The sequence below is a fragment of the Ambystoma mexicanum genome, chromosome 1p (genome assembly GCF_040938575.1).
Source record: "Ambystoma mexicanum isolate Mex_15411 chromosome 1p, UKY_AmexF1_1, whole genome shotgun sequence".
Taxonomy (NCBI): Eukaryota; Metazoa; Chordata; class Amphibia; order Caudata; family Ambystomatidae; genus Ambystoma; species Ambystoma mexicanum.
In genome coordinates this window covers 1,207,147,873-1,207,173,405 of record NC_090921.1, presented here as the reverse complement: position 1 = coordinate 1,207,173,405, position 25,533 = coordinate 1,207,147,873, and the positions used below count along the sequence as shown (strand labels likewise).

General features: G+C 45.8%; 1 protein-coding gene across 1 annotated transcript in view; it reads left to right on the top strand.

Annotated features, from left to right (window-relative positions):
* The window catches only part of LOC138451817 (putative methyltransferase DDB_G0268948), a 1,096,236-nt gene extending 1,087,472 nt beyond the window's left edge, over positions 1 to 8,764 (top strand). Inside the window, exon 7 of the mRNA XM_069604932.1 lies at positions 8,417 to 8,764. Within this exon, the coding sequence (XP_069461033.1) occupies positions 8,417 to 8,510 (94 nt within the window). The 3' untranslated portion in view covers positions 8,511 to 8,764. The remainder of the gene's footprint in view (positions 1 to 8,416) is intronic.
* Positions 8,765 to 25,533: the final 16,769 nt, after the last annotated feature.

Sequence of the window (25,533 nt, the reverse complement as noted above, 5' to 3'; positions counted from 1 at the left end):
AAAGAGAGCTGCACCGCCAGGAGTCCCACATGAACTCCTGTGCAGAAAACACAACAGAACACACGATAAAAAGCAGTAAAGGACAAGGATACGGAGGCCCTGTCCCTCCGATGCATTTCCAGCATCACACACAGGCACACTTGTAGAAATTTGCTTAAAAATTGGACATTGTGTTCATAATGAAAAGGGACAAATTCTGTGAAAAGCGGAGACAAGATCCCACAGCTACGGGGTTTTGAGGAATAGCTGCTATGTAAAAAATGCAAGCTGTATACGTGATTTGTATAGAGGTTGCACATGTGTAAATATGTATTGTGCCAAAAGTAGATTTTGTGTTCCAGGGGCGAGGGGTGGATTCTCAGCCTCATAAAATTGCACCATAAAGATGACACTCCGTTTCTCTTCTATCAAGGCAGAGCGTAGACTCTGACCCAATCACCTTTCAAAGGGGCAAGCTTAGGCTAAACCGGCCCACACACCCCCTTTATGATGTAATTTTATAGATAAATAGAGACAGCTCACCACACATAAGAACAGACAGATTCACTCACTATCCTGATGCTGGCGGAGCACCCTTCTGCTGAACTCTACATCTTCCTTGCTCCATACTCCAGAAACAAAGAAAAAAGGCCTATTGCATAGCTGAACCTTTCTCTGCTAGTCCTCAAATTCCAGAACAGAACCCCACAAGCCTAAGGGGAAGCTTCATAATACAGCCGGGCTGTGCTGTTACCGCTTGCCTGCTGAGAATAAATATCCTCAGAACCCAGAAGGGCAGATCCAGTCCAGTCCTGTGCGGTGACCAGAGCACCTTGCTGACCCTGTACAGTCCTGTGCCATGCTGTGACAAGAGCGCATTGCTGACCCTGCCCAGTCCGATGAGCCCAGCCGTCTCTCCTAAACCAGATTGAATCCCCTGGCCAGAATTGACAGTTCCATTTAAAAATGTATCCAGTGAGTATAAATAGGAAGAATTGTGTCACTAGCATATGTACTTTGCATAGTCGTATACCTTTCTTAGACCCATCCTATCTTGTATTCAGAACCTGTATTGTTAGGAGTATCTTTGCATTGTCTGAAACCTCTCTCCAAACCATCCTATCTTTCCTCCAGAACTAGTATTGTTAGAACTATCTTTGCGCTGATCCTTTTCTCATCTGAAGAAGGCAAGTTTCCTTGGCAGGCGGTCACCCTGATCAAGTGACTGTGTTCCTGTGTGGTATTCGTTTTGGTCATAGTCATCCTCTAGTGTAAGAAACCCATTTCTCATTTTAAAAGTGCATTCCTGTTTTCCACTCTTGCGTCTATCTCGAAAAAACAACCTCTTCTAAAACGCCTGTAACTCCCTCTGTTTTTGTGATAGAAACAACATTTTAACTCCTGCTTGTAGCTAAGATTCATATCTATCCATCGCACCTGAACGTGCACTCCAAATCAATGCGATTCTCCCGCAGTGAAAAGTTTGTCACAAATGTTCGTTTTGGGAAATTTTTTACACGTGTAAAGCAGCTTTTAATTGCTTCCGACTTGAATTTTAAGATTTCAAATGTTTTCTTGGGATTAAATCATTGCTTGTGTTTGTCTGCAACTATCCAAAGTGGCTCCCATAAGAATTTGTAACAATTTCAGCAACTTTGACAATATTAGGTGTTTTTGCCCATTCCATTCTAAAGATAACTTTCAAAGCCATTTTGACAGTTTGACAGTCAATTCCGTTTTCTCGTGTTTGAAAAGGGGAACGTGGGATTGATAGTCTATTTGATTTCTACCATTACTGAATACCTGCTCTCTCCTCCTATCTCTTTACATTGCCTATTGGGGTTTGAGGGTTGTGCAGGGGGAACCTATAACCACAGTGCTATCTGATCTGAACCCACACAAAAGTATTATTTTCTGTGCTGAATTGTTTTGCTCACTACGCACTCCTTGTGTATTAAAGAGATTATTGAGTGTTACATTACCCCATTGGTAATTGTTGTGTACCTATTAAAACCCATTGCGATTAATTTCTAAATACAAAAATAAATATTTACCTTCGCAAACCAGCCTGATTCCTGGTTCAGTGTGACCGGGGGGGGGCGTTCCAGGAGAAGGGTGTGATAAGAGTGGTATATCGTTCAGAATAAAGAACTTTTAGACAAAAATAAATAAGGATTTCAGTTGTGCACTACATGTTAGGTGTTGACTTGGGTGTGTGCTGGATTGAAATCACTTACAAATGCAATGACCAAATGTCCAACTTTCTCTTTTTGTATCATGGTGGCTCATATGCCATAGGCACTGTCATCTGTTGTGACAAATGTGTGCTTATCCGGTACAAATGGGCACAGTGTGGTAGCACTAAGGATACATGACTGTATTATGGCAAATGCATTGGACATGCCTTTGTCCCTCATAAGGTGCCTTTCATTTCAGTATGGCTCTCATTTGGTCAGTCTTAGTAGACAGGGCCTCCATGAACTTCGCATAGTACTCCAACAAGCCCATGAATGAGTATAACTGTTCCTGATTGGTCCATTTAGGAGCATTCTTGATAGACTTTAAGACGAATCCCTGCAGCTATATTGTGTCAATAGATATTCAAGCAGGTGTTTTTTGAATGCCTACAATATTGGCGCTTTATGCATAGGTTATAACATTTAGGAGAATTCCTATGTTCTGTGGAATCCTAGAACAATGAGATATGAAGTGCACTCGTCATAGGTTTATGCCATTAGGTCTTTATTATCACCGTGGATGCTGACACGTGTTTCAACAACTCAAGGGTCTTTATCAAGGCGGTGTTCATCATCCATCATACATTGTTTGTTCACATATTGATGAAATGTCATAACCAAACACAAGTGTGACAGATGCAGAGTGATTTTGTGAAAAGTGTATGAAGTGACATGTGCATAACTTAAAAAAAGAGGGATGGGTTTTTTGTGACATTTGTTCATTATGAGCACAATTGTATCAGCACATTACCAACATGCAGTATATTCAGTACTGATCTTTGGGTGATTGGCGTATGAGTTGCATACACGTTAAAATAATACACATTGTAAAGCACAAGAGACATACTAACACCAGAGAAGGAAAGGAATAAGAGATTGTGTAGCCGTAATTTGCCGGCAGGTGCTGTTACATGCAGCGATACATGTATGCGGCTCGCCGAAGCCAAATTTTGGTCATTTGCACAACAGAATGTAAATGTGCAGGGCAACAAGGGGCATGTATGTGGCCATTTGTCCTGCATGTTTGCACTCTGTCGTGCAAATGGGTAGATGCTGCCTGCGATGCGAGCATGGCAGGCATCCTTTACAATCGATCCCTACGGAGTCTGCCAACTCTATGCAGGTGCATAAAGCAGGTGGGCTGCAAAGAGATCGCAAGCATTTGCCACGGCATGACAATGCATGCTGGTACAAATGCCTGGGAATTGGTATGGTGGAGAGGAAGGGAGTTGGTGGAAACGCAAGTTGCATTGCACCCGCCAGACCACCATACAATGATTGAAAATAGGATGTGATGTGAACGGAAGGCGTAAACGCCTTATACAAGGTTTTTACGACTTCCATTTCCATTACGCACCAGAGTAGTTTGCAGATACAGCGAGTAGTTTGCAGATATAGCCATATTGCAGAGGGCAGCTGAGCAGTCATGTAGTCATATGTGATTGAATGCTGCTCTGCCCTCCTCACAATTGGGGCCAAGCGAATTGCTCATGCTGGGTCTAAATGTTGGACGTAAGTGGGACCTGACAAAAGAGCACGGAATAGGATTCCATGTGTATTTGAGGAACTGTGTGAAAAGCAGATGTGGGAGAAAATGCGTGGGTCAAAAGGATAGTGTCTGAGCCCACAGAATGTTTCACCCTATTTGAGATTAATTTAGAAATGGATGGATACACTGCACAACCTGTGAATGACACATGTACTATTGCCTTGACTTTTGCTATCTTCTCTGTTTAGCACAAGTGTCCTTTACAGAATCTTGAAAATGCTAACAGCTTTTTGAGTGGCCAAAGGGAAAGAAAGAATAGGAAAAGCAATATAAAGAAATTAAACAAATCCAGTGCAAACAAAACATAATGATATGATGTGTTCTGATGTTCTTGCTAGCTATATGTATTAGATGGCTCAGTACCTGTAGAGCCTGCGCATGTGTGCCGGGCGATAAAATGACAAGACATGTCAGTCCACTCTGTTCAAGCTTGTGAAGGACTGTCTTGAGAGTGGTGTGATGTGATTCTTTGTCATGGCCATATACCAGGATATCATCTCGGAAGAAGGCTGCATGGGGTATGTCTTTGAGAAGATTTGCAACCAGTCTTTGAAAGACAGCTGCTTCTGAAGAAAGACCTAAAGGCATTTGTGTATATTGGAAGAGGCCTTCCAGTGTAATGAATGCTGTGAGAAGCTTTGAGTCAGGATGCAGACGAATTTGATTGTAGGCATTTTTAAGATCAGGTATTATGTTCCGCACGGGGTATGAGTCTGAGACAATGTTCACGTTTAGGCTGCAAAGATCAACAGATATTTCCATTTTCGAGCTCCCTTGAACCTTTGTGAGCACAATTGGACTTAGCCATTCCTTTGCCTCTACCGGCTCTATGACGCCTTGCATAAGAAGTGTGTCAAGTGATTGCTTGAGTACCTTGCGTCTGTCTGAGAACCTATACCTCTTACTTTGTTTCATTGGCACAGCGTTAGTTCACAAGACAGGAATGTGGACATAGTGTTTCAGCATTTCGAGTCCTTCTCAAAATGTGGATCGCTGAGCATCAAGTACGCTGACAAGTGATCAGTGTTGAAAAGTGAACACTTGCTTGGGAGAATGCTTCTCTAATTTAATCTCCAGGAGTCTCTGATCGCCATAACCAAGGACAGCCAGATCTTTTTCAGATACAAATACTTTGATCAAAGCAGTGTATTTCTTAAAGGAGTCTGTGCTTCTCCTATACCTTATTAATCCGATGTGGCCTATGCAGGCTCCTGGGTTTATGGCTGGTGCATGAAGGTGTCCTATGCATCATGGAAACAGTTTGAAGTCTGATTCTTTGGGTAGGATTGCATAGTCGGAGCTGAAATCTTTAGATCATAGAATGGTTTCTTGCATGCATTCACCTTGCATTGTAGGAGTCCTTTCTCGGTCCAGTTTGGTCTTCCCCTTACTGTGCAGACCCCCTCCTTCACTTGGCTTACCTCTTTAATGCAAGTGAGTGATCATTTTACTGTCTCGGTAATGGTGATCACTTGTGGAGTGGGATCTCCACTCATCCATAATGGTTCTTGGGCTTTCACATGTAGACAGTGCACTAAGAGCTGATTGGCATTAGTCCACAATGTGCCCATGCGCATGAGTTCTCTAAGTGCAGTGACACATTATTCTATTGACTCTGATGTCAATTGCAACTTGGTGTAAAATTTCAGACACTCAAGATTTATATTTATAACTTTCCTGAACCTTTATTCTAACCAGAGCAGACTGTTTTTTTTTTTTTGCTACCTCGGATAGGGCGAACAATCTTCTGCCTTCATTCCCCAATGCATTTCTTAAGAGAGCAAACGTCCTCTGAGGTGCAAATTCAATTCAATTGAATGCTGCCTCTAGATATGCGTGAAATGGGGACTTACATTGGCTCCATGAAATAATCGCCTCACCTGGTGTTTGAAGGAACGTGGATGGTGGAGAGACTCACTGCATGTTGCCCCATTGTGAATTTGCGTTACTTCTTTTTCTTCTCCCTCTTTATTTCTCCTCAGATGTCAGCTCTGTGGGGAGTTAGCAATTCACCATCCCTTCCTCCTTGCTATTGAAATGATACATTGTGACTAAAATAAGTAAATAAGTCGAAAGACTGCTCAATGGATATATACAATAGTTTATTTGTTTACTGCTGTTCATACGCTGACATACAGCGTGTGGATTAATATAGCAGTGTAGCTGTGGGGAGACAAGTGTTTCTCCATCTATCCACTTTCATTATGCCTGCAGGCCACGGCCGTGCTGCCTCGCGCTCATGAGCAATTTCCTGTTATGACTGCAGAGGAGCGCAGGGTGACGTGGGCGTGGCATTCCCAGGGGCCAGGGTGTACCAAGCATTATTGGGCTAGGTTCAGGCACTCCTAATAGGGGTACAGCCCATATAATCAGACCATTCAAACTACCGATAACATAACAGGGGCACAGTGCGTAGGAAGGAATGCAATGGAAGTTAGACACTGGGTTTCATCCCTTTTCTCTTGGACTAGAACATCTACCTATAGGGCAGGTGTTAGCATGGTTATCTGAGGTCATTTATAAGCAATCAATCCCTTTCCAGACTCTTGATTAAAGCCTTATAAATATGGTACGTAATCATTTCCAGAAGCGGTTTATTCTGGTATATTTTTGGCAGAGTGAAAAGGGAAGTTGTGCAACTATGAAGATCAGAAACACACTTGTGTTTGCAAACTGGCAGTGGGTGCACCAGCAGACAGTAGGCGTCAGAGGAAGGCCTCTGGCAGGCGCATACGTGAGAATGGTGTCACTGGATGTGGTGTGGTTGGATGTCAAGCTGAAGACCATAAGACCATGAGTTGGTGTTTGTGGCAGGAGATAGTAGGTTCATTGAAATAGCATGTGGCCGCATCAGGGCATTCGATGACGCCTTCTGTGTGTGCGAGGCATTGCTCAAAGTAAGGGCTTGGCACTGCTCTTTCATTTGAGAGGTGTGGCCCATGACTGGAATTACAGAGGTGCACATTATTTCCCCGGCTGTAATTCTGGCAGCAAGGAGTCATGACGTGCAGAGATACATGTAGGCGGCTTCCGCGGTGCGTCGCCGCCATACAAATGGCCCGTGATGTGAATGGAAGGCGCAAAAGTCTTAAACAAGGACTTTTCAACTTCCATTTCCAGAGGAGTTTGCAGATACAGATACAGATATAGCCATAATGCAGATGGCAGCTGAGCAGTCATGAAGTCACATGTTAATGAATGCTACTCTGACCTGCTAACAATTGGGGCCAAGCAAATTGCTGATGCTGGCTCTAAATGTTGGATGCAAGTGGGACCTGACAAAAGAGCAGGGAATAGGAGTTTGAAGAACTATGTCAAAAGGAGATGTGGAGGGAGATGTGTAGGTCAGAAGGATCGTCCACAGTATGTCTCTCCCCATTTAAGAATAATTTAGTAATTGATAGATAAACTGGCCAACATGTGAATAGCACATGCACTTTTGCCATTACTTTGATATGTACTCTCTTTAGCACACAAGTCCTTTACATCATCTTGAAAATGCTAACCTTTTAAACGTTTTTGGAGTGGCTAAGAATAAGAAACACAATATAAAGAAATTAAACAAATCGTGTGGGAAAAAAATGTCAATGATCTGATGTGTTTGTATGTTCTTGTAAGCAAAATGCACCTGTTGAACTTCAGCATGTGGGCCTAGCGATACTATGACAAGACATGTCAGAGCAATGCGCTTTATTCATTCTGTCACTGGAGAGCAGATGGGTAGTCTCTTTTTTCCTCACTCATGGAAACTGAGAAGAACTGGTGGTGTCTTGACCCTTACAAGAGAGAAAGTATCATTCAAAGTGTTAAGCCAAGGTGCCCCACGTCTCTGTATAGCACAGACCTGTTTTATCATGTAAGCTGCACATCTACAGCCGGCCTAGCTAAACAGGGCTTAATACAAGCTCTCAAAACATCTACACGAGGGTGTAAGGTGGAAGACACCACCGATATCATGTCAGTCTGTATTTCCAGGATGGAAAGTTAATATTGTTGGGTCACTTTGCACTTATTCCACTATCATAGCGGCCCTAAACGTTGGGAGATCATGCATTTATATAAAACATGGACTTTTCATCCCTGTTGATTGAAACATGCTTTTGATCAATTTCTTCAACATTTTCTTGGGAGGGCGGGGAATCTGCTTCTTTCATTGTTGAATTTGTGGGATCCTGCCAAAGCCATCCCCGCCCCCTTTTTATCCCATAGCCCTTAAAGACCCATATTTGTCCAAGTAATTACTTTGTAGTAAATTACAACAAAGTAATTACTGTCAATGAATGAAAGGGATACCCTGCAATGGGGATGCGCCAGGAAAACTAGTGTTCTTGGTGCCGGCGAGAGACAAGAGAGCATCAGGTAACTGGGGAAGGGGTGATGAGTGATTAGAAATGTGGAAAGGGGGACGGAAGGTTGGGGAAGGGCATGCAGGGGCACACTTAACTGAGTCCTGGCAGGGAAGATGGCCGCCACTCGCTTCCAAGGAGGCTCGGAGTCTACTGATTGGTTGGGAAGGTGCCACCCCCGCCACCGGGTACTAACCTCACATCACCCTCTGTATGCCTAGATTGATCACTCTTCACAGCTGACAGAGAATCTGTCCAAACCCAGAAAAATTCTGAACTATAACTTTACCTCTCTATTCTTTCAGGATACTGAATATCATGGGAACGTCTTCTGCTGGCACAGAGTTGGAATTCAGCAACTACTACTGCTGTGTGTTGGCCTGCAAGTCACCCAAATAAAAGGACGGATCTTACAAGCACACGTTAAGGGATCCCCATTGATTGTATGTGTATGTCCTGTTTAATGTTAATCAAAAGCTGCACTGTACATTGAACATACGCTAAACTTTCTACTGAATATCTGTTTATGCTGTCATTTTGTCATTTTGGTACTTCAGCATGGGTTAAACACAATTTTAACGGGCACTATATAGATCTGTTGCAAAATAACATACCCTGCACTGGGTGTTGCAAATAAAAATTCTGTTGCTAAAGTACTTTTCTGTTTTTTTTTACTCAAGTCCTAAATACAATGTTGCACAGTGTGGTAATAGATTGCACAGTGCGTCATTCTTCCACTTTCATGTGTGCTTTCTGCTTCTTTTCTTCCATCTTTTCACTAGATTACAGGCAATGTGAACTTACATGTCTATACATTTAAATTATCATTGATGGAGCTAATGAATCAACTAGAACCAAGTTCATCATATCTCCGTACACATCCAAAGGTGGGTGGGATGCATGTGGGAGTGTGTAGAACAGTGTTGGAAACGTGTGAGTGTACAGTACTCTGGCGGGAGGGGGGGGGGGGGGGGGGAGAGAGAGAGAGAGAGAGAGAGAGAGAGAGAGAGAGAGAGAGAGAGAGAGAGAGAGAGAGAGAGAGAGAGAGAGAGAGAGAGAGAGAGAGAGAGAGAGAGAGAGAGAGAGAGAGAGAGAGAGAGAGAGAGAGAGAGAGAGAGAGAGAGAGAGAGAGAGAGAGAGAGAGAGAGAGAGAGAGAGAGAGAGAGAATGTGTGTGTGTTTGTTTGTGTGTGTGAATGTGCACGCGTGCAACCCGTATATATCTATCTCTTTATATACTCAGTAAAAATAACCTCAGTTAAGGTGAACATTTAGCACAACCAGGCAAAGCCCCCTTAACTACTCGCCCCATGTTGTGCAGTGTATGACCACAATGATGACATCAAAGATCACATCACTGACGACATCACCAATTACATCATATATGACATCCCTGATTACATCACTGGCGGGAAGCTAGAGATAACCACATTTATTTGTAGTGCATTGCCAATATAACTGCAATTATGAGAAAATGCATTTGCTTTAAAAAAAAAGAGGCAGTTCAAAAAATTAGATGAATAGAAAAAACATTGGAATTTTGCAGCTACAGTGAGGTGGAGAGTAATGGGTGTGGCCTAAGGGTAGTGCTACTGGGTTACTTTAAGGAACCAAATGGTGCAATATGGAATGTGAACATGGCTAGTGGGCCCCAATGAACCTGTTTGGGCAGCAAGTCAAGGGGCCACGGCGAAAGGCTGTGTCCACTGGCATGGGCGAAGGCTATGGATAGTGTGCCCAAAAGAAAACTAGTGGTGTGGCCACAGCAGAAGGCCTTGGCTAGTGGGCCTGTTTAGGAAACCTATTGAAGCATTATGTAGAGTGGCCACGGACAAAGGCCATAGCTAGTGGCAATAGATGAAAACTAATGGGACAACATGTAAAGGGGCCACGGTTGAAGCCGGGTTCAATAGTCATGGGCAAAGGCCACGGCTAGTGAGTAAGAAAGAAAGGTAGAGTTTTAAAATATACATTGGGTGGGCCAAAGGCCCTGGCTAGTGGGCCCGAAAGACATGTATGGTGTCCACAGACGAAGGCCATGGCTAGTGGATGGTAAAAAAACGCTGGTATAACAAAACCCTTGAAATTCACAAAAGAAAACTTAGTTAAGGTGCACATAAATTGCACAGATTTAACGCAACAAAACCCTTGAGATTCAGCAGATGTGGGCAGTCATGACGAGCTTAACTCGCTGCGCTCCCGTTGATGTCTACCATAATGCCATGTCCCCATAATGCCATTTTGTATGTCATTGTGAATACCTTTTTTTATATATGCATGTGTTCATAGGCTTTGCAAAGGGAATGTGCCAAGATAAGCTGGTCATGACTGCCCACATCTGCTGAATCTCAAGGGTTTTGTTGCGTTAAATCTGTGCAATTTATTGTGCACCTTAACTAAGGTTTTTCCAGTGAATGATGTTGCCACTACCCCCACTCTCTATATTCCCACCTACCCAATCCCCACACTATCTACCCCCACCCACCCAGCCTGCACCCTCTACCACCACCCAAACCTTCTCCCCACCCTCTCTACCCCTACCCACCATACTCCCACTCTCTCCACAACCCGTGTTCTCTCTACCCCCACCCACCAACTCTACAGTAGCCTCTCTACTACCACCCACCTTACCCCCACCTACTCTACCCCCAACCAATCCTACCCCACTCTCTCTACCCTATCCACCCACCCTACCCCCTCCATTTACACCCACCCACACCTCCCCCACTCTTTCTTCACCTACCTACCCTACCCACACTCTAACTACCCCCAATCACCCACCCTACACTACCCCGACTCTCTCTATCCCCACCCACCCAACATACCCCACTTTGTCTACCCTATACCCCCACTAACACTAACCTCACTCTACTCCCACCACTCTAACCCTAACATCTCTATCCATACCCCCACTCTACCCAACTCTCTCAATCACGACCCACCCACCCTAACACCACTCTGTCTACCACCACACACCCACCATACCACTGTCCTCTCTACCACCATCCACCCTACCCAACTCTCTCTATACCCATCAACCCTACCTCCACTCTTTCTACTCCCACCCACCCAATCTCCACCCTCTGTACCATCACTCACCCAATCCCCACTACCTCTACCACAAGCTACCCTACCCACACCCTCAACCACCACCCACCCTAAACACACCCTCTCTACCCCCACCCACCATACATCCACTCTCTCCACAACCCCCATTCTTTCTACCCCCAACCCACCCACTCTAAGTCCACCCAATCCTACCCCGCTCTCTCTACCCTATCCAACCACCCTACCCCCATTCACTTCACACCCACCCACACCTCCCCCACTCTTTCTACCCCTACCCACCAACCCCCATTCTAACTACCCCCAATCACTCACCCTACCCTCACTCTCTCTAACCCCATCCAACATACCCCCACTCTTGCTACCCTGCGCACCCACCCTACTCCTGCTCTCTGCACCCCCACCAACACTACCCTCACTATACTCCCACCCACCCTAACCCAGTGTCTCTATCCATACCCACCCACCCTACCTGCACCCTCTCTACTGTTACCCACCCAACCCGCACTCTCTATACCCCAACACACACCCACTCTACCCACACCCACCCAACCTACCCCCACTCTCTCTACCCCCACTAACTCACCATACCCCCACTCTCTATCCCTATCCAGCCACCCTATCCCCAATTTCTCTACTGTATCCCTACTTTCTCTACTCCCACCAACCCACCCTACACCCTTTCTTGACCCCCACCCACCCACCTTGCCCTCACTCTCTCTAGCACCACTCACCCACCGTATCTCATTCTCTCTACCCCGACCCACCCACCCTACCCCCACTCTCTCTACCCCCACCCACCCTACCCCCACTCTCTTTATCCCCACCCACCCACCCACCCTACCCCCCCTCTCTATACCCAGGGCAACCAACCCTACCCCCAATTTCTCTACACCAACCAACCCACCCTTCCCCATTCGATCTACCTCCACCCGCCCTACCCCACTCTCTCTACACCCACCCACCCTACCTCCACTCTCTCTGACCACACCAACCCAACCTACCCCCACTCTCTCTACCCCACCCTCCCGACACCCACTCTCTCTACCCCCACCCATCCAACACCCACTCTCTCTACACTGACCAACCAACCCTACCACCAATTTCTCAACTCCAACCAGCCACCCTACCCCCATTCTCTCTACCCCCATTCTCTATACCTCCACTCTCTACACCCAACATTCACTCTCTCTAACCCCATCCACCCTACCACCATTGTCTCTACCCCACCCACCTACATCAAATCTTTCTACCCCCAACCACCCGCACACCCACCATATTTGAATGCATTTATTTATTTATTGGATACTTGTAAGGTGCCTGTACAACAAATGGTGATTCAAGGTGCCACATGACAAACATGGGGCTTGGGGGGTAACAAGGAAGAAATAACATTAACAGTCCTACTAGGACATGTGACAATCTGATTGTGCAAGTGCAGTAACAAGAAGTGTGAGGGGGGAGTACCAGTCTGCACAAATGCAAAGTGTTATGGTGGTAAGGGAACTGCAGGGTAAAGAGGAAGGAGTGCAAGTGAAGGGGGAGCAGAGGAGCAGGGGTTAGGGGTAAGAGGGCCACAGGTGGTAGGCGAGTGCTGAGGAGAGGCCTGGAGGGCAAGTGCCAGTGGTTGTATCGGGTGCACGGGGTGAGGGTCCCCATGCTAAAGAGGGTGTGTGGACTGGGCAGTAGGTGCCTTGTACCCTATAGACTCCGAGGGAACCAGGCAGCCAGTCACTGTGGTAGACAGGGGTATTAGCAAGGGAGGGGGAGAGGGAAGGAAGAAGAGGAGGGGAGGGTATTGAGAAGCTTCCGGAACTTAAGGAGATCCGGCTCAAGCCTGGGAGGGGCAGGTAGACCATTCCAGAGGGAGATTCTTGCACGGGAGAGATATCTACCCCCAACTCTCTGCTTAGAGAACTGTCTGATCTGCAGAGAGTTGGAGATAGAAGAATGTAGGGCTCTAGCAGGGGGGTATCTAGGGAGAGAGATTTGAATCTATTGGGGTCCCAGGCCCCAGAAAGCCTTGTGGATGATGCAGAGGGTCTTGAACTTTATCCTAGCAGCAACCGTGAGCCATTGGAGAGATTTTAGGACTGGGGAGATGTGGTCACCGGGCTTGAGGCCAAGGATATGTCTTTCATTCCAATTCTGGATTAGTTGAAGGGGGTGAAGAGAGGAAAGGAAGATTGAGGAAGAGACTGTTGCAGTAGTCCATCCTAGAGGGGCCCACAGCTGTAGAGACATTGAGTTTCTGATGGAAGGTGAGGAAAGGGAGAATACCTCTGTGGAGGAGCGTCTGATAGTGGGACTTCAAGGCAAGGTCCAAGATGTGAAGAGAGAAAGAAAGAGAGAAGTACAAGATGAAACCAAGGTTTTTTGGCTCACAAGAAGATGAGGGGAGGGGGACCCATAGAGAGCAAGCAGACCTTAGGCAGGAAGGAGGGAGCTGGGGTCCCAATGAGAAGGATCTCAGTTTTACTGTCATTAAGGCAGCGATCATTGGCAGCACACCATGCCTGGATAGCAGTCAGACAGTTGGGGATGAGAGAGGAGGAGGAGGAGGCAGTAGAGGGAAGCTTGAAGGAGAGGTGCATGTCATCTGCATAACCATGGAAGTGAGGAGAGAAGGAGGAGAACAAGTGGGCCAGAGGAGGGGCGTGGTAAATGTTGAAGAGCCAAGGTGAGAGGATAGAGTCTTGAGTGACTCTGCAGGTGGGGAGTGTGATGCGGGAGAGAAAAGAGCCCACCAGGACCTGGGAAAGGTCGGTCAGAGAGGAATGAGGTCAACTAGTCCAGTCCTAGGCCCATGATGCCAAGGGTGTCACAGAGATGATCTGTCAGGGTGACATGTTTGACCACGTTGAAGCCAGAGGAAAGATCCAGCAGGATAAAAACAGATGGATAGTTGGAGTCTAGATTTAAGAGCAAGTTATCAGGCTGGTCAGAAGAGCAGTTTCTATGCCTCTGGCTACTCTAAAGTCAGACTGGTGGTCTTGGAGACAACCAACAGATTCAGTGTGTTGGATCAGTTGGGGGATTACCAGCTTCTCAAGGAGTTTGCCCAGGAAGGGGTTAGTGGAAATAGGGCAGAAGTTAGACAACCCGTCCGGGCAGAAGGGGTCAGCAGAGGACATTTTCAGTAGAGAATGCACAAGGGAGTGTTTGAGGGGTACCAGGAAAGAGCCAGTGGCAAAGGAGTGATTACAGGAATTGGCCAAGGCTGGCACAAGGGAGGCAATGTTGTCCTTGATAGTTCTGGAGGAGTTGGGAGACCCTGTTTGGAGGAGACTTTCATAGAGAGGACCTGTCTAGAGACCTCATCCGGTGCTATGGGTGAGAAAGAAGAGAGTAGGAGAGATGGGTAGAGGGGGGCAAGGGAGTCCTGAGAGCCCGAGTGGGGATGAGGGAGGGGAGAAGAGGAGCGTGAGGGCAGGATGTCCTGAGTTTTAATTAATAAGTGAGAGGACAGTGAAGCACAGAGGGTCAGTGATGGCAGGGGAGAAGTGGTGACTGCAGTGGGATTGGTGAGTTCCTTACAGATTTTAAACAGTTTGTCCATGCTGTGAGTGGCCCCAGATATGCAGGCTTGGCTATGGGCCCTTTTCTTCAAGTGAATGGAGAGTCTGAATTGCCTTTGGAGCAGGCGGCAGGCCAGTCTGTCACAGGATATGCCTGTTGCACTTGTGTTTCAGAGAGGCTACGTCAGAGTCATACCAGGTTTTGGGCTTGTAAACAAGCCTCATGCAGATCCTCATAACAGGGGCAATGATATCCAGGGTGTTGGTGATAGAGAGGTGGAGATTAGCAAGGGCAGAGTCAGTGTGGGAGTCCGTGGCAGGGGCGGAGGGGAAATGAAAGTTGCAGCAAAAGCAGCAACTGGCACTTGCTTAATCTGTCGAATGACGGAGGAGACTGGCAGTGCAGGCAGAGGCTTGCATGGGGGACCTAAGTAATTCTGGCAGGACCACAGGAGAACATGGTCAGACCAGGAGAGAGGTGTAGTGAGAGGGTTGGAGATGGGGATGTCTGCTGAGATTAGAGCATCCATGGTATTGCCGGTTGAGTGCATTGAACTGGAGGGATGAATGGTAAGGGAAAGAAAGTCACAGCGCCTGCAGAAGAGTCTGAGTCAGGAGAGTCAAGGTGAATATTGAAGTCTCTGAGGAGGAGAAGCTTGGAAGTGGAGGCAAGAAAAGAAGATGTGAGGTTATACCACTATGAGAGGAAGAGGGAGACTGGACCAGGAGTCATGTAGATGGTGACGAGAGTCAATAAGAGGGTTGGAGAAATACCAAGCCTGCAGATGAGGCATTCGGAGGAAGATTATGTCTGAGTGGGAATGCAGGGACCAATTCAGGGAAGATCAAGGCCACTCTGCCCCCAGACCGGTTAGGCCTGGGCTTAGAAAGTATCTTGTAGCCCTCACAGAGGAGTGCATCAAAAGCGTGACAGATCTGGCATTGAACCACGTCTTAGTGAGAGAGAGAATGTCAAGGCCAAAGTCTTCAAAAAGGAAACATATATCAGAGAAGTATTTAACAGCTGAGCGAGAGGTGAGGGTACCTAGGTGAAGTTGTGTTCCACCTTTGAAGATCTTCCGAGGAGGGGTATAGAGATGTGGTACACCCATTGGTGGTAGAGAAGGGGCAAGAGGGGTGGCAGAGAGAGGAGTGGCGGGAGAAGGAAAGAAATGTATGTGAGACAGAAGATGCCTATCAAGAAGGAAGAGGTTGGACTGAGAGCCCTGGGCTATGACAGGGATTTGGGTTGGAAGAATGTGGCTGAAATGTTTGAGGGAGAAAAGACTGAAAATAACTTTCGGTCTTCTCTCCCCTGAACATTTCAGATGTTGCCCTTGCCCCCACCCCCTACTTACCTTGTGGCAGCACACTCCGCTGTGTGCCGCCAACTTGCTGTGTGCCTGCAATGCCTGTTCTCTTTCACTTCCGTGATCGGGAACCGTCGCCGCAGAGTACTAACCTTTATTATTATTTTTTTTAACTTTTTATGGGAACGGCTGCAGGGGAAACCCTGCAATCCCCAATCGCAGTATAGTGAACAAGGGTGCAGGGGCATGGAGGATTTAGTCAAACTTTTCAGCCATAAGTCTCCCATTTGGGATTTACGGTCTTTTAGACGTTTCCCTATGACAGTACCATTCTGATAGACATTTATGATGCACCTAGAGGATGAGTAGCATGCCGAGAATTCTTCCCATCAGGTGTCACCATTATTGGGCGATGAAGAGAAAGGGCAGAGGACAGATATCATGTGGGGAGTCCATAGGTCCAGAGAACTCACCAGGCAGCCCAACAGCAAGACAGGTGCAGATGAATCAGGTGCACAATGTCACACAGGTCACCGAAGGAGTATTTTACTGCTCCAGAAACAATGGAGGAATCAAGGGAGGCTTCTCAGGTGGGATGAACCCTTTTCCGGAATACAAGGAAAGTGCATTATGGCAAGGCTCCATGAGGAATCAGTGATGCACGTAGCGCTCCACAAGGCTGATCTTGCCAACACACTCCTTTCCCAACATGACCACCTTTGCATCTATGCGGTGCACAGTAATTTCAACAGCTCTGCCAGGTTAGGCCTGTGCACTCTGCTCACTTGCTTCACAACAGCAGAGACCAAATGCCTTGCACAGTGAGGCAAAGGCTAGTTAAGAGACCAGGGTACAACCAGTCACTCCAGAACAGGCGGTCACAAGTCCAACCGGCCAACTTCACCTCAGCAATGCATATCCTCCTTAAACCATAACACAGAAGTCATATCCACTTCTGATGTCCAGTTCTCTGCTCTCCAATATGGCTGCCACTCCTACCCTTAATGGCACTTTCCTTGTGTCAGGCTATGCCTTATCTGTGCCTGCTGCATGGCTCCAAAACAACAATCTGGGTAGATTCTCTTCACAGGGCTGCCCTTGCCTCCATAGAAACTTAGCAGGGCTCCCACACCTCCTTTGCCGCTCCCCCAGGAAGTTCCATCATCACTGCATCAAGCGCAATCCAGCCTGATCTGGCCCACGTCCTCATGCTCAGCCGTACCAGTGGGGCTCTGGCACGGCGACTTGGACCAGAGGTTCTGCAGGGCACTGCCACAGCACTTTGGCAGTGCTCGTCGTTATTCCCTCATCGGACCAGGTGTGGCGGCAGGTCTCAGTCATCGCCCGCTATCTTTTTCACCTCAATCAGGGTCATGCAGCCAGCTGATGATGACACTGATCCGACCATCTGCCAAAGATGCAATTTCACACTGGGTGCTGCGGCTGGGCCCAGTGGTTCTGCAGGGCACTGCCACAGCACCAAGGAAATGTGTGTCTTGATTCCCCCACCAGACCAAGTGCAGTGGCTAGTCACAATCATTGCCTGCCATCTTGATAACCTCGAGGGGGGTCCTCAGCCAGACGATGATGAAAGGGATCCGACCATCAGCCAGAGATGCATTCACACCAGGTGAATCTTGAATGATTCCGGGGCTCACTCCTCCATTCACAAGCCAGAGTAACTGCTCCAAAAGGGGAAATACCAGAGATGAGTTGGGCTCTGACAGGGGAGATCAGGGATAAGATGACCATTTTCCTTGGGTCCTTGAGTTTACTATAGGAAGACGGAACAGGGTTTTTTAGAACAGTGTCATGTAACGCTATCATAGGCTCTCTCTGTCACTCCTACCGATTTTCTAGTTTTCCTTTAAGAAAGTTGCAGGATTCTACTATGTCTGTGCATGTGAGCTGGGGCCAATCCCACTAATAACAGTCAAGGTATCCTTTCCTGACTGCTGTGACCCTACCTCCACTGTCTCTACCCCACCCACCTTACCTCCATGCACTCTACACCCCCCCTGCCATACCCCAAACTCTACCCCAACCCACCTATCCACCCTACCCACAATCTCTCTGCACTCACACACACACACCACCCCCACCATCTCAATCCCCGCCCATTCTAACTGCACCTTCTCTACCCCACCCACCCTACCCACACTCTCTCTAATCGTAATTTCTGAGAGACCCAGTTTGCTTATCTGCTGTGCATGGAAGATAAGGTGGCTTAGGTTTCATCAGTCGCGAGACATCACTTCAGCAAAAGTTTTTTCACTGGATTTTCAATGAATTTCACTGGCTTTGTTGCTCTAAATGATTTACCTTAGCTATCTCTTAACTAAGTTTTTTCACTGAATTTCAAGAGTTTTTTTTATGGTTGTATACTAATTGACCTTTTCACAATTGACCTCGGGAGAATTGACCGAATTTAGAAGGTCAATTAGGACATATATGCGGGGGGAAACCCCCCTCACCCAATCCAAAAAACCCTGCAACCCCCCACCCAATCCCCTTATATTATTTATAATCCAAAACCAGCCCAATACATATATAAAATAACTAAAATAATATAAAGGTCAATTGTGCAGAAGGTCAATTAGGACCACTATAATTTGGTCAATTGTGCAAAAGGTCAATTTGGCTAATACTTTTTTTTATGCATTATCTCCCTACACTTGTAATGCTAAATGTGTTTCTTCTGATAGCTTAACTGAGATAATATGCACTGTTTTCAATTTGTGCTATTGAGCTTTGCTCCTTGGGTTTCTGCCCATTGGGGGTCAGTAGGCCACTGCCTGTGGCTATGGCCATGGCCATTTTGTAGAGAGAATTGCAACCTGCTATATCCCGTACTTATTTTGACACCCAACTAGGACGTTTAAGAGGCACAGGTGTATGGAAAAGGAAGGGGTAATGGGAAGAGGACGAGGACCTCGGATGTGGAAGAGGGGCTAAGATAAGGAAAAGGGACTGTGATGAGAACGAGGGACTGTGATGTGAAAGATGTATAAGGACTGCGATGAGTTACAGAAAGTGAGACAAGGAAGAAGCACTGGGATGAAGAATAGGGACAGGTAATTGGAATAGCTACTGTGATAAGGAAGAGGTAGTGTGACAAGGAAAAGAGGCTGTGATGGGAAACAGGGATTGGGATGGGGAATAGAGACGGTGATGAGGAAGAGAGACTGAAACAAAGAAGAGGGACTGAAACAATGAAGACGGGCAGGAACATGCAAGGTGTAAAGGGTGAGTGGCAAGTAAGAGGAAGAGAGACTGACTAGAAAGATGAAAACAATCTGTGATAAAGGAGATGGATTCTGGGGTAAGGATAATGAAGGACTTCAATGAAGATGAGTGAAGTTGGTGTAATGGTAATGAGGGATTGAGAAGAGGATGAAGGATGCCATTATAGTATAATGAGGGCCCATGATAAGAATGCATTATGCTGGGGACAGGGTAATGAGGGATTCTTAGGAGGAAGAGAGATGTCAAGTAAATTAGAGAAAGTTACAAGGATAAGAGGTTTTTGTGTAATGAGAGACTCTGTTCAGGATGCCAGATGCTGGGATAAGGGAAATGATGGATGAGGACAATGGATGCATTGGCAATTATGAACAGTGAAAAGGAATGCCAATTTAGGATTAATGAGGGAGGATTGGGATTACTAGGGAATTGAGGAACCATGACAAGGATGGAGATTGATGGGGGACGGATAATGAAGAACTTTGATGAGGAGACATCATGCTGGCTAGGGGTAATGAGCGCCTGTTTAGGGGTGGAAGATGATGCGATAATAAGGGACTATGGTGAGAAGTGGTGATGCAGAGGTAATGTGGGACTGTGAGAAGGAATGAGATATGGTGGTAATGAAGGACTGTGATTATGATGAGGGATGCAGCGGTAAGGAGGGACTATGATAAAGATGGGAGATGCAGTGAAAATGAGGGATTATGATGAGGATGAGGAATGTGTGTAGTAATAAGGGGGTGTGACAAGGATGGGGAATACTGTTATAAGGATGACGTGTGATGAAAATGACGGTTGCAATGGGGTAATGAGGGAATGTGATAGTATGATGGATGTTGGGATATTGAGGGGTTGTGAAGAGGATTAGGGATGCAAGAGCAAAAAGGCACTGCAACAAAGATGAGGAATGCAGGGGTAATTAGGGACTGTGACAAAGATGAGGGTCGCAGAGTTAAAAAGAGACTGTGATGGATCAAGTGGTAATAGGAATCTGATGAGGATGCGGGATGCTGTGGTAATTGAGGACTGTGACACGGATAAGGGATGTGCTGTTAATGAGGGACTGTGATGAGGATAACTGTGCAGGGGTAACAAGGGGTTGTAACAAGGATGATGGTTGTAATGGGTAAAACGTGATAGTCATGAGTTCGAGGGCTATGGTGATACTGAAGAACTGTGAATAAGATGAGGGATATGTAAGAAACCAGAAGGTGTTTCACCCACTAGTCCCTGAGGATCTGTAATCCAGGTGGCCAGGACACAGACATTGCTTTTGTATCCGGTTACTGGGGGTGGACCAGTGCGGGAGGTTCACCTGGGTGATGGGTCTTCATGGAGTGGAAGTGGGACTCTGGATGGTCAGACACGGTATCCCCTTCCCTGTAACACCTTTACCCCATCCTACCTGGTAGTTTTTTTTTCTTTTATAGATTGGCAGAAATGGGCAGGGGCGGCTCACATGGTCGAGCTGAAGCATGGAACTGTCTCAGGCACCAATGAAAAAGTGGCCCTCAGTTGTAAATGGATATTCATTCCTTAAATCACAGACTGTTTGAATAGTACCCAAGAGGGTGCTTTGTGTTAAAATGTAAGTAAATTGTGATATTTAAAGAATATTTATTCAGCAACAATGGTCGAAATTACTAACTGCAAAGTGAAGTGAACTGCAAAGTGAAGCAACTCATCAAACTGGCCCACAATGGCTAAAAAGGTGGCCCATTTTCCCTGGCCACAATAGCATTTTGCATTTTTGGGTACAGGCATTGCCCTATTGGCCAGTCCGAGCCTGGCGGCTCATCCATAATGACGAGGGGGCGCCCACCCAGTGGCCCCCTCCCCCGTTATGGAGGAGCTAAGGAGCCAGCCCAGTGAAACAATGAACACTCCCCCAGCTGCTTTTTCTAGCTGAGGGAGTGCTCCTGGGCAAGCTGAAACACTATTTCCCTTTGATCGTTCAGTTCAGTTCCCCAGCCGCACATGCCCACTGAACCATGCAAGGCTGGGAATTTGCTTCACCAGCATTGCAGAGGTCATTGGAAATGCTGGCTGGGGCACTGCATGTCTGTATGCACGAAGGGGCGCTCCTGTGCCTCCTCGCACATACGGACAGAGCAGCCTGAAGCAGGGCATTTCAGCACCCACATGCAGGCCAATGCAGAAGGTACGTTTATGTTCATTTTTTTTTTATTTAAACACGTGTATGGATGCGTGTATGCTTTTGTTATGAGTGAGTGTATGGTGATGGATGCTTGTGTGAATGATAGAGTGATTGCTGTATGAATGTGTGTGTGTGTGTGTTAGATTCTTTTGGTCCGTTGAGATAAATTTGGCAAGTGGTGGATAGAGGGGGAAGGAGGGTTGTACAACAAAGGCATTTTAAAAATGCCTAAATGCCTTTGTTGCCCAATCCCGCTACCCACCTGCCAAAATCAGCTCTATTTCTGAGGCGCTGTGGACCCCAGGGGACAGGGACGGTATTTTTTTTACTGGATTTCTATCATGGATGTCCATTCAAAAATACCATAATTTCCCCCTTGGCACCCCAGCACCTTGCATTCACACATAATCATGTTGATTGTGTTAGGCCCAGTGGGACCCAGGGGACAGGGATGGTATCTTTTTACTGGACATCTACTATAGATGTCCAGTAAAAAAATGTCATACCTGCCCCCTGGGCCTCCTAGCACCAATTGCATACTGTTTGATATTTACCCCTTTTCTATAAGGTATGCTCTACAATGCAACATTTTAACCCATTATTTAAAGACAAATTCATGGGGGGAAAACCCCTCTGAGCATCCCTTGATTGGTTCGGGCTCCCTCACAAATTTATCATATCTCCTTTTGACATCGACCTGGGAACATAGCTAGGCTGATGTGGTTGGACCAATCTGTGAGCAGTTTCTTGTCCTTTAGGTCTGGGGTCTAGTATATTTCTTTGTTGCTTTCGCATGACCTCACTACCACATCTCAAGCTTGGGAACTGGTTTGTCCCTCTTGTCTTAGCTACCCATCACGTGGCATTTAGCTTTTCACTCCAGAAAGTTAAAATTGAGATGTGTTTATGCTTTCTTGCAAAGGTTTGGCTGATATTTACCACTACGTGAGTGAGGTTGTTCATCCTTGTGAGGTGGCTAACTAGTTTCGAGGCCTTGTACTGTGTGCTCAGTGTAGTGTAAAGGGTTACAGTCATTCCTTATTATTGTTAGTATGTTTTATATTTCCCTAATTAATGTTAAATGAAGCTGTTTCACTATGGCACAGGGTTATGTTCAGCTATAGTTTGAATTTGCTATGATGCACTAAAACGTGGCTTCTTGTGCTTTGCTGGGCCTGCACAAGGGAATCTCTTTTGGTTGTGTGTGTGTGGCTGCTGGCTTCCATGCCGTATGCTCATTTTACAAGGACTTTTGCAGCTTGTACATTTGTGCACATTTAGGGCCCTGGATGAACTCTCCAATGCGGTTGCAATCCCCATATTCCCATACTCTCCAACATTCCCCCCTTTTATCCCTTGGGGGATGAATCTTTCTCTAAATGCTCTTTAATATTCTTCTTCCTCCTGTTGCGTCATAAACATTCATGGGTATATATATTTTGTGTATATCTCTTAATTCTCCCCTGCACATGGCATAATTTGAGGGGGTGCATCGTAATTAACTGGGTGGCCAGTCTGATTTGATGTTAATGTAACACTCAAGATATTCTTGTGTATCAGGGGGTGGTGACCAAAGGGCATCTTCTGTGCAACACTGTTTGTTTGTTGGATACCTGTTTGTTTCTCCTACCTGTGGTTGCTCATCCGACAGATTTCACACAACAAGTTATTATTATTTGGTAAATACACAGTGTATTATTAAAATAACAAGGATAGGAAACAGTACTCAGCAAACATTAACTAGCCACTGAGGCACCCACAATGTTAGAACTGTTAGCCAATTTGCATCCTTGACAATTCCACCTGCTCCCTCCATGCACATTGTCAACTTGGTTATCTGTTTGATGGCAAGGGTTAAAGATCCATTGTTGTCATAATTGCACCCTGTTTTCCTACAGATCCTGTCCTCCATTGCTGTGAGTAGGTCGAGCACCATCTGGTTCTGAGTGCACAGAGCTCTTCACATGTTGCATTGAGTCCATTGTCAGTAGCATTAGGAAATCGCCATCAAATTCCAACTAATCATTAGAAGCCATTTCAAATTAGTAGCAGTCTGTGTTCCTTGAGCTAACAATGAGGAAAAGAATACGTCAATCTTTGAAAATAAACAGTATTGCGTGGGGACCTTCTTCAATTGTACATGCTTTTCAGGTATGATCATGACAGGAGCATGCAATGTTACCAGCGAACAGAGGCCACTCTAAGAAGGTGGTAGGTAAAAGTAAGCCTTAGTCCCACGCTGCCATAGGAAATCCATGATGGCAGATGTGCTTTCACTTAGCGTTGGATTCATGTAAGTCCTGTTGCAATTACTGCTGGTGCCAACGGGCACACTCCCTTAGCCCCTGAAACAGAATGAAGATCAAGTGAGTTTCTGTACTTTTACAGGTTGATCTTGTTGATGCAGACTTGTCAGCTTATTCACACACAATGCCCACACATTTCTACAGCGTTCTTCTGTTTGCATTTCTTCTTCTTATGCAAATCCCATTAGTCCTCAACATTGAACACAGCCTGCCCATTTACCTATTTCGTTTGCTAGAATTTTGCACCTTCTATAATGAACATGCAATTTTGCTGGATATTGTACTGTATCATATCTTCCTATCTATTCACACTTGTATCGCAAGGCAGTCATATACATGCTGGGATCCGAGGGTGGTAGATCGTTGCCATGGTTCATTCACATAAAAAAATACTTCATGAAACTAAATTTAGACAAACTCTGGCACAACCCCCTGGGCATTACGAAAGGTCTTGCAGAAAAGTTAAAGTGTGCCTCACAGGAGATAGCTGAAGCAGATTTGATTAATGCATGTAGTAGGCTGCCAATGGAGTATTCCTTACAGGCCAGTAAGCTGTATTTGGGGTTTGAAAAATATCTAGATATGGTTAATCCCCCTTATGCACGCAATCTGTACATGAAATTCAGGTTAGGTCAACTGAACCTAGCATAGAGTGTGTATAGGCGCGTTATAAATGACATATCATAACATATCGTACAAGCAAATGGGACCCAATTGGAAATGATCTATGCCCGGTGTGTGCTTAAGCCACTTTCTGTTTTTTTTTGTCATGGATAACGCATGGCCAGGAATTAGTACCAAAAGAATATTTGCAATGTGCATGCATACGTCAGACAAGCAAAGCCCTATTACTATTTAGGCATTGTAACTACATAAATATAGTTTACTTGTGGCAAATTACATCCACCAGGCATGGTTTATAAGAGTGAGAACACTGAAAGCTGGGGTGAATGTGAGTTAAAGCTGTGTTCAAGCTTGGTGAGCTCATAACCCCTCAGTATAATGGGGTTCTTACACCAGAAATGCAACCCATGTCCATTGCCTTAAGAAAAAACTTTTTCCAATTTCCTGGTCAATTTTACTTACAAATTTGAGGAACAGCTATGGGTGCAGCATTTGCCCCTCACCTGGCAACACTATTTATGACACATTTTGAGGAACAAGTTATCCTGTCTGATGTTAATCAATACAAACCACAGATTAAGAAGAGGCATTGGTACATCTGGGAAGGCAGCCAAAAATCACTGAGGGACTTTTTGCAATACATTAATGACTTTCATCCAACAATACAGTTTACAATGGAATATGATCAACAATGCATTAACTTTTTGGACTTGACCATGAATGGCAAACTCTGTCACCTGGCATGCACTTTGTACAAAAAGATGACAGACTGCAACATCACACTACATTTCTCGAGTTTGCATCCCAGGTCCCTTAAAGAAAATGTACCTTACAGTCAGTTCCTCAGATTAAGGCACAACTGTACCTCGATAGCTGACTATTATTTCCATGCTAATAAACTGAGCTGTGACCTGAAAGGAAGGGTATACCCCAAAATATTGGTGACGCATGCACTCAAAAGAGCTAGATTTACACCCAGAGAGAGTCTACTTGAATCAAAGGAGAAAAACAACCAACAGGACAGGGTGACATGTGTTACCACCTATAGTACCCAATCTTATGCAATCAAGAAAGACTTGAAGAAATATTGGCCCATGATCTCAACTTGCTAACCTTACACACAAACACCTCTGTTCACTTTCAAGCGTGCAAACAACCTTAAAGACCATCTGGTTCACTCTCAAACTAAACAGAC